At 57.6% G+C, this 12,885-nt stretch overlaps 1 protein-coding gene across 4 annotated transcripts; it reads left to right on the top strand.

Moving 5' to 3' along the window:
• Positions 1–901: 901 nt before the first annotated feature.
• CTCF (CCCTC-binding factor) lies at positions 902–12,083 on the top strand. 4 transcript variants are annotated; one of them, XM_054397209.1, is made up of 10 exons: positions 902–1,682; positions 2,248–2,418; positions 3,357–3,490; positions 4,067–4,187; positions 5,150–5,299; positions 7,758–7,918; positions 8,735–8,917; positions 10,006–10,141; positions 10,682–10,849; positions 11,587–12,083. In XM_054397209.1, the coding sequence occupies exons 1-10, from the start codon at positions 902–904 to the stop codon at positions 11,766–11,768; spliced, it is 2,187 nt and encodes a 728-aa protein (XP_054253184.1). In that variant the 3' UTR covers positions 11,769–12,083. The 4 variants fall into 4 exon arrangements, with proteins under 4 accessions (XP_054253184.1, XP_054253186.1, XP_054253185.1 ...); XM_054397211.1 differs by having other exon boundaries at positions 11,593–12,083; XM_054397210.1 differs by having other exon boundaries at positions 10,006–10,138.
• The last annotated feature ends 802 nt before the right edge of the window (positions 12,084–12,885 follow it).

Raw genomic sequence — 12,885 nt, forward strand, 5'->3', positions numbered from 1 at the left:
GAGCAGCTGAGGGAGCTGGGGGGGTTGGTGTGAAGAAGAGGAGGCTGAGGGAGACCTCATTGCTCTCTACAGCTCCTGAGAGGAGGCTGCAGCCAGGTGGGGATTGGGCTCTGCTCCCCAGTCTCAGGTGATAGAAGGAGAAGAAATGTCCTGAAACTGTGCCAGGGGAGGCTTAGGTTGGAGAGGAGGCAAAATGTCTTTGCTGCCAGAGTGGTGAGGGATTGGCAGAGGCTGCCCAGGGAGGTCGTGGAGTCCCCATGCCTGGAGGTGTTACAGAACCTGTGGCCGTGGCACTTGGGGCCATGGTTTGGTGGCCATGGTGGGGTTGGGTTGATGCTGGACTGGGTGATCTCTGCGAGCTTTTCCAACCCAAACCCTTCTGTGGTGCCATTGCCTGCTCTGAGGCCAGGCAGCCTGGCAGGGCTTCTCCCCTCAAATCTGGGGTTGGAATCTGAAGTTTCCCACAAGCAGTGTAAGGAAAATGGCTTTAGGAATGGGTCCTTGATCTTGGTACCTTTCTACCATCTCAGTGAGGGACAGAGTACATCCCGTCATGGTGCAGGGAAGGTGTGGACCTGGCTGTGGGATCTGCTGGGATTTTTCCCAGGTAAAGCACCTGATGCAGAGGCATCCTCAGGGAATGCTCCTGTCCTTTGCTCTTTGTTCCTTCCTTTTGGGGGGAAGCTGCCAAGGCTCATTCTGCAGCTGTGATGGCTCTGGGCACAGCCTTCTGCAGAAGCACAACAGCAGTGTCCTGTGGCTGGGTGCGGGGGAGAAGGCCTGGGGGTGAAGTGAACCTCAAAGTGGGGCTCTGGTGCAGCTCAGCTGTGGGTACTGTGCTACAGTAGGGACCGTGGGTGCTGTGTGACCCTTTCTCTTGTTCCCCCCCCAGCCAGGGGCGATGGAAGGTGAGGCAGTGGAGGCCATCGTGGAGGAATCAGAGACTTTCATCAAGGGCAAGGAGAGGAAAACCTACCAGAGGCGCCGTGAGGGCGGGCAGGAGGACGATGCCTGCCACATGCCCCCCAACCAGGCCGAGGGGCCCGAGGTGGTGCAGGATGTCAACAGTGGGGTGCAGATGGTGGTGATGGAGCAGCTGGACCCCACCCTGCTGCAGATGAAGACGGAGGTGATGGAGGGCGCCGTGCCCCAGGAGGCCGAGGCCACAGTGGACGACACGCAGATCATCACGCTGCAGGTGGTGAACATGGAGGAGCAGCCAATCAACCTAGGGGAGCTGCAGCTGGTCCAAGTCCCCGTGCCAGTGACTGTGCCTGTGGCCACCACCTCTGTGGAAGAACTTCAGGGAGCTTATGAGAATGAGGTTTCCAAGGGAGGCCTGCAGGAGGGGGAGCCCATGATCTGTCACACCCTGCCTTTGCCAGAAGGCTTCCAAGTGGTGAAAGTGGGTGCCAATGGGGAGGTGGAGACACTGGAACAAGGGGAACTTCAGCCCCAGGAAGACCCCAACTGGCAGAAGGACCCAGACTACCAACCCCCAGCCAAGAAGACAAAGAAGAACAAGAAGAGCAAGCTGCGCTACACCGAGGAGGGCAAGGACGTGGATGTCTCCGTCTACGACTTCGAGGAGGAGCAGCAGGAGGGTTTGTTGTCTGAAGTCAATGCAGAGAAGGTGGTGGGCAACATGAAGCCACCTAAACCAACCAAAATCAAAAAGAAAGGTAAGCTCCCACCTGCAGGCTCTGCTGGGACCTCACTGTGCTTGGAGTGAGGGAGCAGATGTGGGGATCAGGGCTGCAGCTGTGCCTGGTGGCTCCTGCTGCTGGTGTAGCAGTGCTCAACTCTACTGCTGCAGCTCCTCCAGGCCAGGTGGCATTCACACTGCTCTGGAGCACAGCTGAGCTGTTCTGCTCGGGGTACCACATGGGGGCAGGTTTCATACGCTTGGTTTACACCAGGAGCCGGCAGTGCCATCAGTTCTGGAGGGGGTTCCTCACCAGGTGCTGGGTGAGGCAACTGGGGCAGCAACCAGCAGTAGTTGTGTTGGCCTCTGAAAGCTGGGAGCTGAGGAATCCTTTTCAGGGTGGAGGGGGAACACTGAGTGCTGCCACACGAGTCTGAAGCTAAGCCACAAGCACTGACTGTTCCCGGGGACGTGGAGTTGGATTTCAGGGCTGCTTGTGGCAGCTACACCTGCAAGAAGCTGTCCTTTGCCCTGCTCTTCTCTGCTTTTCTGCACTGGAGCACAGCAGTGTGCAGACTAAAGGTGGTTTCCTCTGTGCCTAGGTGTAAAGAAGACATTCCAGTGTGAGCTCTGCAGCTACACCTGCCCCCGGCGCTCCAACCTGGACCGCCACATGAAAAGCCACACGGACGAGAGGCCACACAAGTGCCACCTCTGTGGCAGGGCCTTCCGGACAGTCACACTGCTGAGGAACCACCTCAACACCCACACAGGTACCCAGGGCTGGGATCCTGCCTGCCTTGCCCTGCTGGGAGGGGCTGAGAGAAACCCAGCAGGGATGGTCCAGAGGAGGACCATGAAAATGATCAGGGAGCTGGAGAACCTCTGCTGGGGACAGGCTGAGGGAGCTGGGGGTGTTCAGCCTGAAGAAGAGAAGGCTTCAGGGAGACCTCAGAGCAGCCTTAAAGTATCTGAGGGGATTCCAGGAGAGCTGGGGAGGGACAGGACAAGAAGCTTTGAGCTGGAAGAGAGGAGATTGAGACTGGAGATGAGGAAGAAATTGTTGTCAGTGAGGGTGGGGAGACACTGGCACAGGTTGCCCAGGGAGGCTGTGGCTGCCCCCTCCCTGGAGGTGTTCCAGGCCAGGCTGGATGAGGCCTTAAGCAAGCTGGGCTCGCAAGAGGTGTCCCTGCCCATGGCAGGGGGTTGGAACTGGATGAGCTTTGAGGTCCCTTCCAACCCAACTCCTATGAATCCATGCACAGAGCAAACCCCTCCTAATCCCCTGCCATGCATTCTAAGCCAGACCAACAGAGCTCAGACCCAGCTCCTGCAGCATCTTTCTGTTGCTCTGCACTGAGCCTCTGGGTGCAAAGCTCCAGGTAACTGAACTGTCATGGAAGTCCAGCTCCTTGTGCCCCATCTGCCCAAGGCAGTGCTGTGAACATTCTTCCTTTCTCCACATGCTTGTGTCTGGGTGGTTGCACAACCTGCTGATGTCAAACCAAGGATCAGTTTCCTCCCTTAGGGGATCTTCGCTGCAGCAGCATCTTCACCCCTGGCTGTGCAGCGCACAGCCCTTATGCCTTCCAGGATGTGCCAAGGGCTCGCTGCTGCACTGGAAGCCACCCCACTCCTACCCTACAACTGCCCCACATGTTCTGCTGCCCTGCCCTACCTGTGCTGTTCTCACCCTGTGCTGCCCCCCCAGGTACTCGCCCTCACAAGTGCCCAGACTGCGACATGGCCTTCGTCACCAGCGGGGAGCTGGTGCGGCACCGCCGCTACAAACACACTCACGAGAAACCCTTCAAGTGCTCCATGTGTGACTATGCCAGCGTGGAGGTGGGTGCCTTCCCCTGGGACCTTCTGCCTCTCACATCCCCCCAGCACAGAGGGGGTTCTGCCCTTCTGCTGTGCTCTGCTGAGACCCCACCTGCAGTGCTGGGGCAGCTCTGGAGCCCTCAGCACAGACAGGGACCTGGTGGAGCAGGGCCAGAGGAGGCCACAGCAATGCTGGAAGGGCTCTGCCGTGAGGCCAGGCTGAGAGAGTTGGGCTTGGGCAGCCTGGGAGACCTTCTGGTGGCCTTTCAGTGCTGGAAGGGACTCTAAGAAAGCTGGGAACAGAATTTGGAGCAGGCCAAGGGGTGATGGTGTGAACTGAAAGAGGGAGATTGAGAGTGGAGAGAAGGGAGAAATGTTTGACCCTTAGGGTGGGGAGAGCCTGGCCCAGGCTGCCCAGAGAGGTGGGAGCTGCCCCCTGGCTGGCACCACTGCAGGTCAGGTTGGTGGTGGCTGTGAGCCCTAAACTTGCTGGCTGCAGGGGGGTTGGACTGGGTGGCCTGTGGAGGTCCCTTCTGACCCAACCCATTCTGTGTGATGCTGGTCTGTGCTGGCCTCAGCCTCTCCCTTGCCTTGCAGGTGAGCAAATTGAAACGCCACATCCGGTCCCACACCGGGGAGCGTCCCTTCCAGTGCAGCCTGTGCAGCTACGCCAGCAGGGACACCTACAAGCTGAAGAGGCACATGAGGACCCACTCTGGTAATGCTGCTGGTGCTCCTGCAACCTGCCTGGGGCTGCACTTGGCTGCTGACAGTAGAGACATTCTGTAGTTTAATGTAAACCCTTGGTGAAGTCTGTAGGGGAGACACCAGGATTGGTAGCTGCTAGAGAATGAACAACCTGAGAGTAAAGCTCTCAGAGATCATCCAGCCCCACAGCAACCCAACCCCACCATGGCCACCAAACCATGGCCCCAAGTGCCATGGCCTCATGGTTCTGGCACACCTCCAGCCATGGGGACTCCACCACCTTCCTGGGCAGCCTCTGCCAATCCCTCACCACTCTGGCAGAAGAGAAATTTTGCCTCCTCTCCAACCTAAGCCTTCCCTGGCACAACTTCATGACATTTCCTCTCCTCTATCCCCTGAGACTAGGGAGCAGAGCCCAACCCCCACCTAGCTGCAGCCTCCTCTCAGGAGCTGTAGAGAGCAATGAGGTCTCCCTCAGCCTCCTCTTCTCCACACCAAACCCCCCCAGCTCCCTCAGCTGCTCCTCCCCAGCCCTGTTCTCTAGACCCTTCCCTAGCTTGGTTGCTGTTCTCTGGACCTGCTCTAGCCACTCAGGGTCCTTCTGGGAGCGAGGGACCCACAACTGACCCCAGCATTCAAGGTACAGTCTCACCAGTGCCCAGCACAGGGTCACCATCACTTCCCTGGACCTTGCTGATCCAGGCTGGGCTGCTGGTGGTCTTCTTGCAGTTCTCTGGCAGCTTCCCTGCAGGGCTTCTCCTTACTCAGAACCACACAGAACAATTCACCTCCTTGCACTGTAGCCTCTTGCTGCATGCTGGAGCTAAAACTGGCAGCGAGAGGGCGGTGGCTGAGCTCCCTGCAGTCACCCAGCTGCCTGCAGCACGTTTCTGGGTGGTTGTCTTGGTTGGGGCTGCCTGGTGAGGTTTGTCCTTGCTGAACACCCCTGTGGGGCTGTGCTTGCCCCTGCAGGAGAGAAGCCATACGAATGTTACATCTGCCACGCTCGCTTCACCCAGAGCGGCACCATGAAGATGCACATCCTGCAGAAGCACACAGAGAATGTGGCCAAATTCCACTGTCCTCACTGTGACACTGTCATAGCCAGGAAGAGTGACCTCGGTACGTATGGCAGGGGCCTTTGGGAGGGCTTTGGGGGGCTTCTGGACTTCACACAACCCAACCACTGCCTCTGGCTTTTCATCTAATGCTTCTGTTAACTGCAGGGTGAATCCCAGCAGGGTGGGGTTGGAAGGGACCCCTGGAGCTCACCCAGCCCACCCCCCCTGCTCCAGCAGGGCACCCACAGCAGCTTGCCCAGGAGCACAATGCCCAGCTGGGGGTTGGAAGCTCTCCAGACATGGAGGCTCCATAACCTCCTGGGCAGCCTGTTCCAGGCCTCCAGCACCCTCACACCAAACAAAGTTCTCCTCCTGCTCAGATGGAACCTCCTGGGTGCCAGTTTGTGCCCTCTGCCCTTTGGCCTGTCCCTGGGCACCACTGAGCAGAGTCTGCCCCCCACAGCTCCTTCAGCTCTTGCTGAGCATTGCTCAGCTCCCCTCTGGGGCTGCTCTTCTGCAGGCTCTCAGCCCCAGGGCTCTCAGCCTTTGCTCCTCACAGAGCTGCTCCAGGCCCCTCAGCAGCTTTGCAGCCTCACCTGGACTCTCTCCAGCAGTTCCCTGTCCCTCTGCAGCTGGGGAACCCAGAACTGGATTCAGTCCTCCAGGTGTGGCCTCTCCAGGGCCAGCACAGGCTGAGATGGTGGCTGGCAGTGCACATTTCTAGCTTACAATAGCTGCTGAAAAATACAAAATTTTCTTTTTTTCCCCTCAATGTTTGAAGCCGTGGCAGGCTTGCCAAGCATGCAGGGCAAGAAGCTACTTTTAGGCATTTATTGAACTTGGCCTGAGATGACAGCCTTGGAAAACCAAAAGCTCCCTTGACTTGAGCTGCTGCAAACTGGAAGCCATTAAATCTCATACACAGATCCTCTCATCATGCTCAGGGGCTTGAGAGAGACAAAACAGCTTCAAGTGTCAGGCTGCGGATCTGTGTGCCACACACAGGGCAGCAGGGGCTGAGAAGCTGCCACAGACAGGGCAGCAGGGGCTGAGGGACTGCCACAGACAGGGCAGCAGGGGCTGAGGGGCTGCCACAGAGCTCTGAATCCTTGCAGTAGCAGAGCCTTGGTCTCCTAGCAGTCAGTGTGATTCAAGCACCAAGCTCTTCTGTTCTACAAGAAGGTGACAAAACCGCAGGCCCAGAGCAGCTGAGGAGAAGGAGGGAGCCAGGATTTGGCAGAACTTGGTGTCTGTAAACAGGATCTCACCCCAAGGATGGGACACTGGGCTCTTTTCCAGCAGAGCCCAGCAGCACCAAGTGCTGCAGCAGGAGGCACGTTGAGAGGCTGGCAGTCAGCTGATGTCAGAAGGGAGGGAGCTGACTCAGAGCAGAGAAAGGCTGATGGCAGCTATGAAGAATTTGTCCTCTACTAAGGCTCTGAGTGTCCCCTAAGCCACCTTGTGCAGCTCTGGGGTGCCCCTAGCTGGAGGATTTTGAGGTGGCTAAAAGCTCTGTCAGGGATTATCTGCTGTGTCCCTGTTGCCTTGAGCTCTGTCTCTGGCTTCTAATCCTGCAGGAAATCCTGAGTTTCCCCTGATCTGTGAGCTGACTTCTGCTGGCTCCAGGCAATTAGAGCAGCCTTCAGCAGAGCAGCCCAGAGGACATTTGAGTTTGATGCTTCCATGTTCTCAGGTGCAGCTCTGTCATAAGATGGGCTGGATTGGCACCTGAAAGGTCACCTAGCTCCAGCCCCCTGCCAGGGAGATCAGCACAGGCTGTGATTGAAATAACCACACCCAGAGAGCCCTGGGGAGCCTGGGAGTCACAGAGTGGGTTAGGTTGGAAAAGCTCTCTGAGATCATCCAGTCCAACACCAACCCAACCCCACCATGGCCACCAAACCATGGCCCCAAGTGCCATGGCTACAGGTTCCATAACACCTCCAGCCATGGGGACTCCACGACCTCCCTGGGCAGCCTCTGCCAATCCCTCACCACTCTGGCAGCAAAGACATTTTGCCTCCTCTCCAACCTAAGCCTCTCCTGGCACAGTTTCAGGACATTTCCTCTCCTTCCATCCCCTGAGACTGGGGAGCAGAGCCCAACCCCTACCTGGCTGCAGCCTCCTCTCAGGAGCTGTAGAGAGCAATGAGGTCTCCCTCAGCCTCCTCTTCTCCACACCAAACCCCCCCAGCTCCCTCAGCTGCTCCTCCCCAGCCCTCTTCTGCAGACCCTTCACAGGATGTTAGGGGTTGGAAGGAACCTCTGGAGATCATTGAGTCCAACCCTTCCCCAGCCTTGTTGCCCTTCTCTGATCTTGGAGCTTTTCTGCAAGACCTCCCTGCCTAGAAACCCTTCTGGGTGCTCCGAACAAGACTTTTGGGTTTCTTAAGTTGAATCCTAAATTACCTCAATCCCTTTTACTGAAGAGTGTGGGGAGGGGGAGCTGTGTGAGGGGGCTGTGGGCATGGCTGGGCAGCCCCGGGGCTGGTGAGAGCCTGCTGCTGTTGTCATGCCAGGCGTGCACTTGCGGAAGCAGCACTCCTACATCGAGCAGGGCAAGAAGTGTCGCTACTGCGACGCCGTCTTCCACGAGCGCTACGCCCTCATCCAGCACCAGAAGTCCCACAAGAACGAGAAGCGCTTCAAGTGTGACCAGTGTGACTATGCCTGCAGGCAGGTGAGCTGCTGCCCCTGCTGCCTGTACCCGGCCCCTGCCGGCCGCTCCCAGACGCTGCAGCCTGTACCCAGCCCCTGCAGCCTGTACCCAGCCCCTGCAGCCTGTACCCAGCCCCTGCTGCCCGCTGCTGCCCCTGCCGGCCGCTCCCAGCCACTGCAGCCTGTACCCAGCCCCTGCTGCCGGCTGCTGCCGCTGCCGGCTGCTGCCCCTGCCGGCCGCTCCCGCCACTGCAGCCTGTACCAAGCCCCTGCTGCCCGCTGCTGCCCCTGCCGGCCGCTCCCGCCACTGCAGCCTGTACCCAGCCCCTGTCGGCTGCTGCTGCTCATACCCAGCCCCTGCCCCACTGCTGCTGCCCCTGCCAGCCACTGCTGCCCATATCCAGCCACTGCTGGGAGTTGGGTTGGAAAGGACCTCAAAGCCATGGGCAGGGACACCTCACTCCAGCCCAGCTTGCTCAAGGCCTCATCCACCCTGGCCTTGAACCTCCTGGCTTCCAGGCTCAGAGCCTCCACAGCTTCTCTCTGGCTGCAGAGCCCCCAGCAATGCAGTGTCCCTTCGCTGTGGGACCCTCGTGGTTAGGGCTGAGGCTTGGGCTGCCCTGGGCTGGGCTGTGCTGGGTGTGCAGCTGTGGCCCCTGGGCTGGGCTGTGCTGGATGTTCAGCTGTGTGCCCCTGGGCTGTGCTGGGTGTTCAGCTGTGTGCCCCTGGGCTGTGCCGTACTGGGTGTGCAGCTGTGCCCCTGGGCTGTGCTGGGTGTTCAGCTGTGTGCCCCTGGGCTGTGCCGTGCTGGGTGTGCAGCTGTGCCCCTGGCTTGCAGGAGCGGCACATGGTGATGCACAAGCGGACACACACTGGGGAGAAGCCCTATGCCTGCAGCCACTGCGACAAGACCTTCCGGCAGAAGCAGCTCCTGGACATGCACTTCAAGAGGTACCACGACCCCAACTTCGTGCCGGCCGCCTTCGTCTGCTCCAAGTGCGGCAAGACCTTCACCCGCAGGGTACAGCGGCGCCTGGGGGTGGGGCGGGGTGGGGGCTATCAGCCGAGGGGGACGGGAGGATGTTTACCCAACAGGGAGTGTGGGGGAGGGTTCCTGGGTTCATGGAATGGGCTACAACCAGTGCAGGGAGAGCAGCAGCAGCACAGAGAGGGGATTCTGCCCTCTGCTCTGCCCTTCTGAGACCCCATCTGCAGCACTGCCTCCAGTTCTGGGGCCCCCAACGCAAGAAGGACCTAGAGGTGCTGGAGAGGGTCCAGAGGAGGCCACCAAGATTCATAAACTTGTAGAAGAGTTTGGGTTGGAAGAACCTCAAGGATTATCCAGTTCCAGGCCCCTGCCATGGACAGGGACACCTCCCACCAGCACAGCTTGCTCAAGGCCTCATCCAGCCTGGCCTGGAACACCTCCAGGCAGGGGGCAACCACAGCCTCCTTGGGCAACCTGTGCCAGTGTCTCCCCACCCTCACTGACAACAATTTCTTCCTCATCTCCACTCTCACTCTCCCCTCTCCCAGCTCAAATCCATTGTCCCTCATCCTGGCATTCCCAGCCCTTGGCCAAAGTCCCTCCCCAGCTCCTGGAGCCCCTTCAGGTCCTGGAAGGCTGCTTTGAAGTCCCCCTGGAGCCTTCTGCGGGCTGCACAGCCCCAACTCTCCCAGCCTGGCCGCACACAGCCCTCAGATCATCTTCGTTGCCTCCTCTAGATGTGTTCCAGCAGTTTGACCTTTCAACAGAGCACTTCTTTCTGAGAGGAAAGCAGGGGGAGGTGTGGTAAATTCAAAGTGTCACAGGATCCCAGAATGCCAGATTGCAAGAGCCCCCAAGAACCACCTGGTCCAACCTTTCTAGGTGATGGTGGACTTTCTAGGATAAGCTGGCCCAGGCCCCTGTGAGCTGAGTCTTAAAACTGCCCAGTCCAGGGCACTCCACTGCTTCCCCTGGGAGATGATTCTGGTGTTTGGCTGTGCTCAGGGGGAACAACATTCTCCTGGGGTCTGGTACTAGGACATGGCAGTGGTGAGGTTGTGAGCAAGGTAGGAATGGAGCTCTCCCTGCTGTGGCACTGATGGCTGCTGTGTGGTGTGCAGAACACCATGGCCAGGCATGCAGACAACTGCTCCGGGCCCGATGGCGGCGAGGGGGAGAATGGTGGAGAGACCAAGAAGGGCAAGCGTGGGAGGAAGAGGAAGATGCGCTCCAAGAAAGAAGATTCCTCGGACAGTGGTAAGGAGCAGCCCAGGACAGTCACTCCCTGAGAGTCACCCTGGTAGCTCCTCTGCTCTGGCACTCAGGGCTTGGATCTGTGAGCAGTTCTCTGGGGCGTTTTTCACAGCTGGTGGCCCTCAAGGATGGTCATAGATGCTGCTTGCTGCTCAGAAGTTGCCAGTTTCCATTGTGCAGCTCTGTGCTCCTCTGGGTTCTTTAGGTGGGCTTTGAATGGGCTGATAGCTCCTGATGGGTCTGGGAGTAGCCCAGCAGGGTGTTGCTTGGTGTCCCTCCTGCCATTGTCTCCCTTGAGCTCTTCGTGGGTGTGCAGAGAAGCCTTTCTCACACAGCCTGAGATAATTCTGTTTGCTTTCTGAGGGACAACTTGTTCTGTCTGATGTGAGGGGACCAGATGGACAGTCTGTGTCACCAGCTTCTCATCAGAGCTGGATCATCCTTTTGGATGTGGCTGTGATGCTGGTTGTGGTGATGATAGATGGGTGGTGGTTTCATCCTTGCTCAAACTGAAGGCTCACCTGTTCCACTGATCTCCTGCAGAGGAAAATGCTGAACCAGATCTGGATGACAATGAAGACGAGGAGGAGACAGCAGTAGAAATTGAGGCTGAACCAGAAGTGGAGCAAGAGGCTCCTGCACCACCTCCCAGTAAGAAACGAAGAGGAAGACCCCCAGGCAAAGCTGCCAGCCAGTCCAAACAGTCCCAGCGTAAGTGACCCTGCCGGGGCTGCTGCCTCCAGTGCCTGGTGGTGCTGGAGACCTGGGTGACCAAAGCAGGTGGAGCTGTGCCCACCCGTGTTGGGGGTGGAGTTGTGGGACCTTCCCTCTCCATGGTAGTGTCTCAGTGTCACCAGTAAGACACCTGGTGGAGCTATGCAGCTAGGACAGAACCTGCTGTGCCCCACTGCCTTCTCTGCTCTGCCCTGGTGAGACCACACCTGCAATATTGTGCCCAGTTCTGTGCTCCCCAGTTCAGGAGAGACAGAGACCTGCTGGGGAGAGTCCAGGGGAGGCTGTGAGAGTGATGAAGGAACATCTCTGCTGTGGAGAAAGGCTGAGAGCCATGGGATTGTTTAGTCTGGAGAGGAGAAGGCTGAGAGGGATCTGATCAATGTCTGTAAATACCTGAGGGGTGGGTGCCAGGATGGAGGTGTCAGGTTCCTTGGGGTGGTGCCCAGGGACAGGACAAGGACCAACAGGGATGACCCAGGAGGTTCCACCTCAACATGAGGAGAAAATTCTTTGGTGCAAGGGTGCTGCAGGCCTGGAGCAGGCTGCCCAGAGAGGTTGTGGAGTCTCCTTCTCTGGAGAGCTTCCAGCTCACCCTGGATGTGTTCCTGGGTGACCCTGCTCTGGCAGGGGGCTGGGACTGGATGACCTCCAGAGGTCACTTCCAACCCTTACCCTTCTGTGATTCCTTCCCTCTCTGCTCCTTGCTCCTGCAGCTGCAGCAATCATTCAGGTTGAGGACCAGAACACCGGAGAGATCGAGAATATCATCGTGGAGGTCAAGAAGGAGCCTGATGCGGAGACGGCCGAGGAGGAGGAGGAGGCCCAGCCGGCTGTGGTGGAAGCTCCCAACGGAGACCTCACCCCCGAGATGATTCTCAGCATGATGGACCGGTGATGGAGGCCGAGCTCCACGCTGCTGACTGGACTGGCCTGGGCTGTGTTTAAACGGCTCAAATCTATTTTTTTCCTTTTATTTGATTTTTTTTGTTGTTGTTTCTTGGCTTTGGGAAATGCAGATTTTAGCCCTTTTACCAAACCTGCTGGGGAACCCAGCCCCTCCGAGCGATCTTAGGCTGTGATTGACCTTCACCTTTTGCTGGTTTCTGTTAGGATCATGGAACATTTTAGGAACTATCCTGGGTGGGAGTCCCTGAGGGTTTCCTGCCAGTTGCTGCTGGGTTGAGGCTTTGTGCTCCGCACGGCGCCACCCCCCGGGGCTGCCTGCAGCCGCAGCCAGCGCTGGCAGCCTCTAGAGGAAGGTGAAGAACCACTCCTGACCCTGCCCCCTCCCGGGTTCCCAGACCCCCCCAGAAGTGTTTTTAACTGTAAGCCCCAGCCCTCAGGAGGCTCCTAGGCCCTGGCAGTGGTCGGTTGCTTTGTCCTGTTGGGTTTCCTCTGGCTGTTCCCTGGCTCTCCCACCTGGGCTGCACAGAGCAGCGTTAGGCATGCTCCAGCTGGCTCCTCTCCTAGGGTGCTTTGTCTTCTGCAGAGCATTTCTGTCATGGTCAAGCTTGTAAATAACTTTTTTTTTTTTTTTTTTTACATTTTAACCTTTTTATTTTTTTTTCCCCCTCCATGAAATATAAGAAGTATGCAAACCTCCACTTGACATAACCCCCAGGATCTGAATTCCTTCTGAGCTAAACCAGAATCTGATAGAGCAGCAGTGCTGGAAACGCTGTGGAGACACAAGACACAGGGCGGGGGGGGGAAATAGCCACAAAAGCCTCCTGAGAAACCCTGGTTTTGAAGCCCACCAAACTGGAACCGTGTCTGCTGAGCCTCCCTTTTGAGTTCTGACCTCCAGACTCCGTTTCCTTCCTGCTCTATCTCATAGCTGTCTCATTTTTATTCTTACTATTCTTTTTTTGTGTTGATGACTCCTACAGTAACGCAGAAAAAAAAAATGGTGATTTATGAGTGGGGGGTGACTGCAGCCCTACCACCTGGGCCAGGAAATTTTTACTTAGGTCAGTAAATGAAAACCATTTTGGATCTCTTAAGGATAAAAA

This window comes from Indicator indicator, chromosome 42, assembly GCF_027791375.1.
Source record: "Indicator indicator isolate 239-I01 chromosome 42, UM_Iind_1.1, whole genome shotgun sequence".
Taxonomy (NCBI): domain Eukaryota; kingdom Metazoa; phylum Chordata; class Aves; order Piciformes; family Indicatoridae; genus Indicator; species Indicator indicator.

What these genes read in the sequence shown, in the direction of transcription:
- CTCF (XM_054397209.1), top strand. Translation starts at nt 902, where the DNA reads ATGGAAGGTGAGGCAGTGGAGGCCATCGTGGAGGAATCAGAGACTTTC. An exon ending in AGAAGATTCCTCGGACAGTG is followed by an intron (nt 10,142 to 10,681) that starts GTAAGGAGCAGC and finishes GATCTCCTGCAG; the next exon opens with AGGAAAATGCTGAACCAGAT. An exon ending in CCAGTCCAAACAGTCCCAGC is followed by an intron (nt 10,850 to 11,586) that starts GTAAGTGACCCT and finishes TTGCTCCTGCAG; the next exon opens with CTGCAGCAATCATTCAGGTT.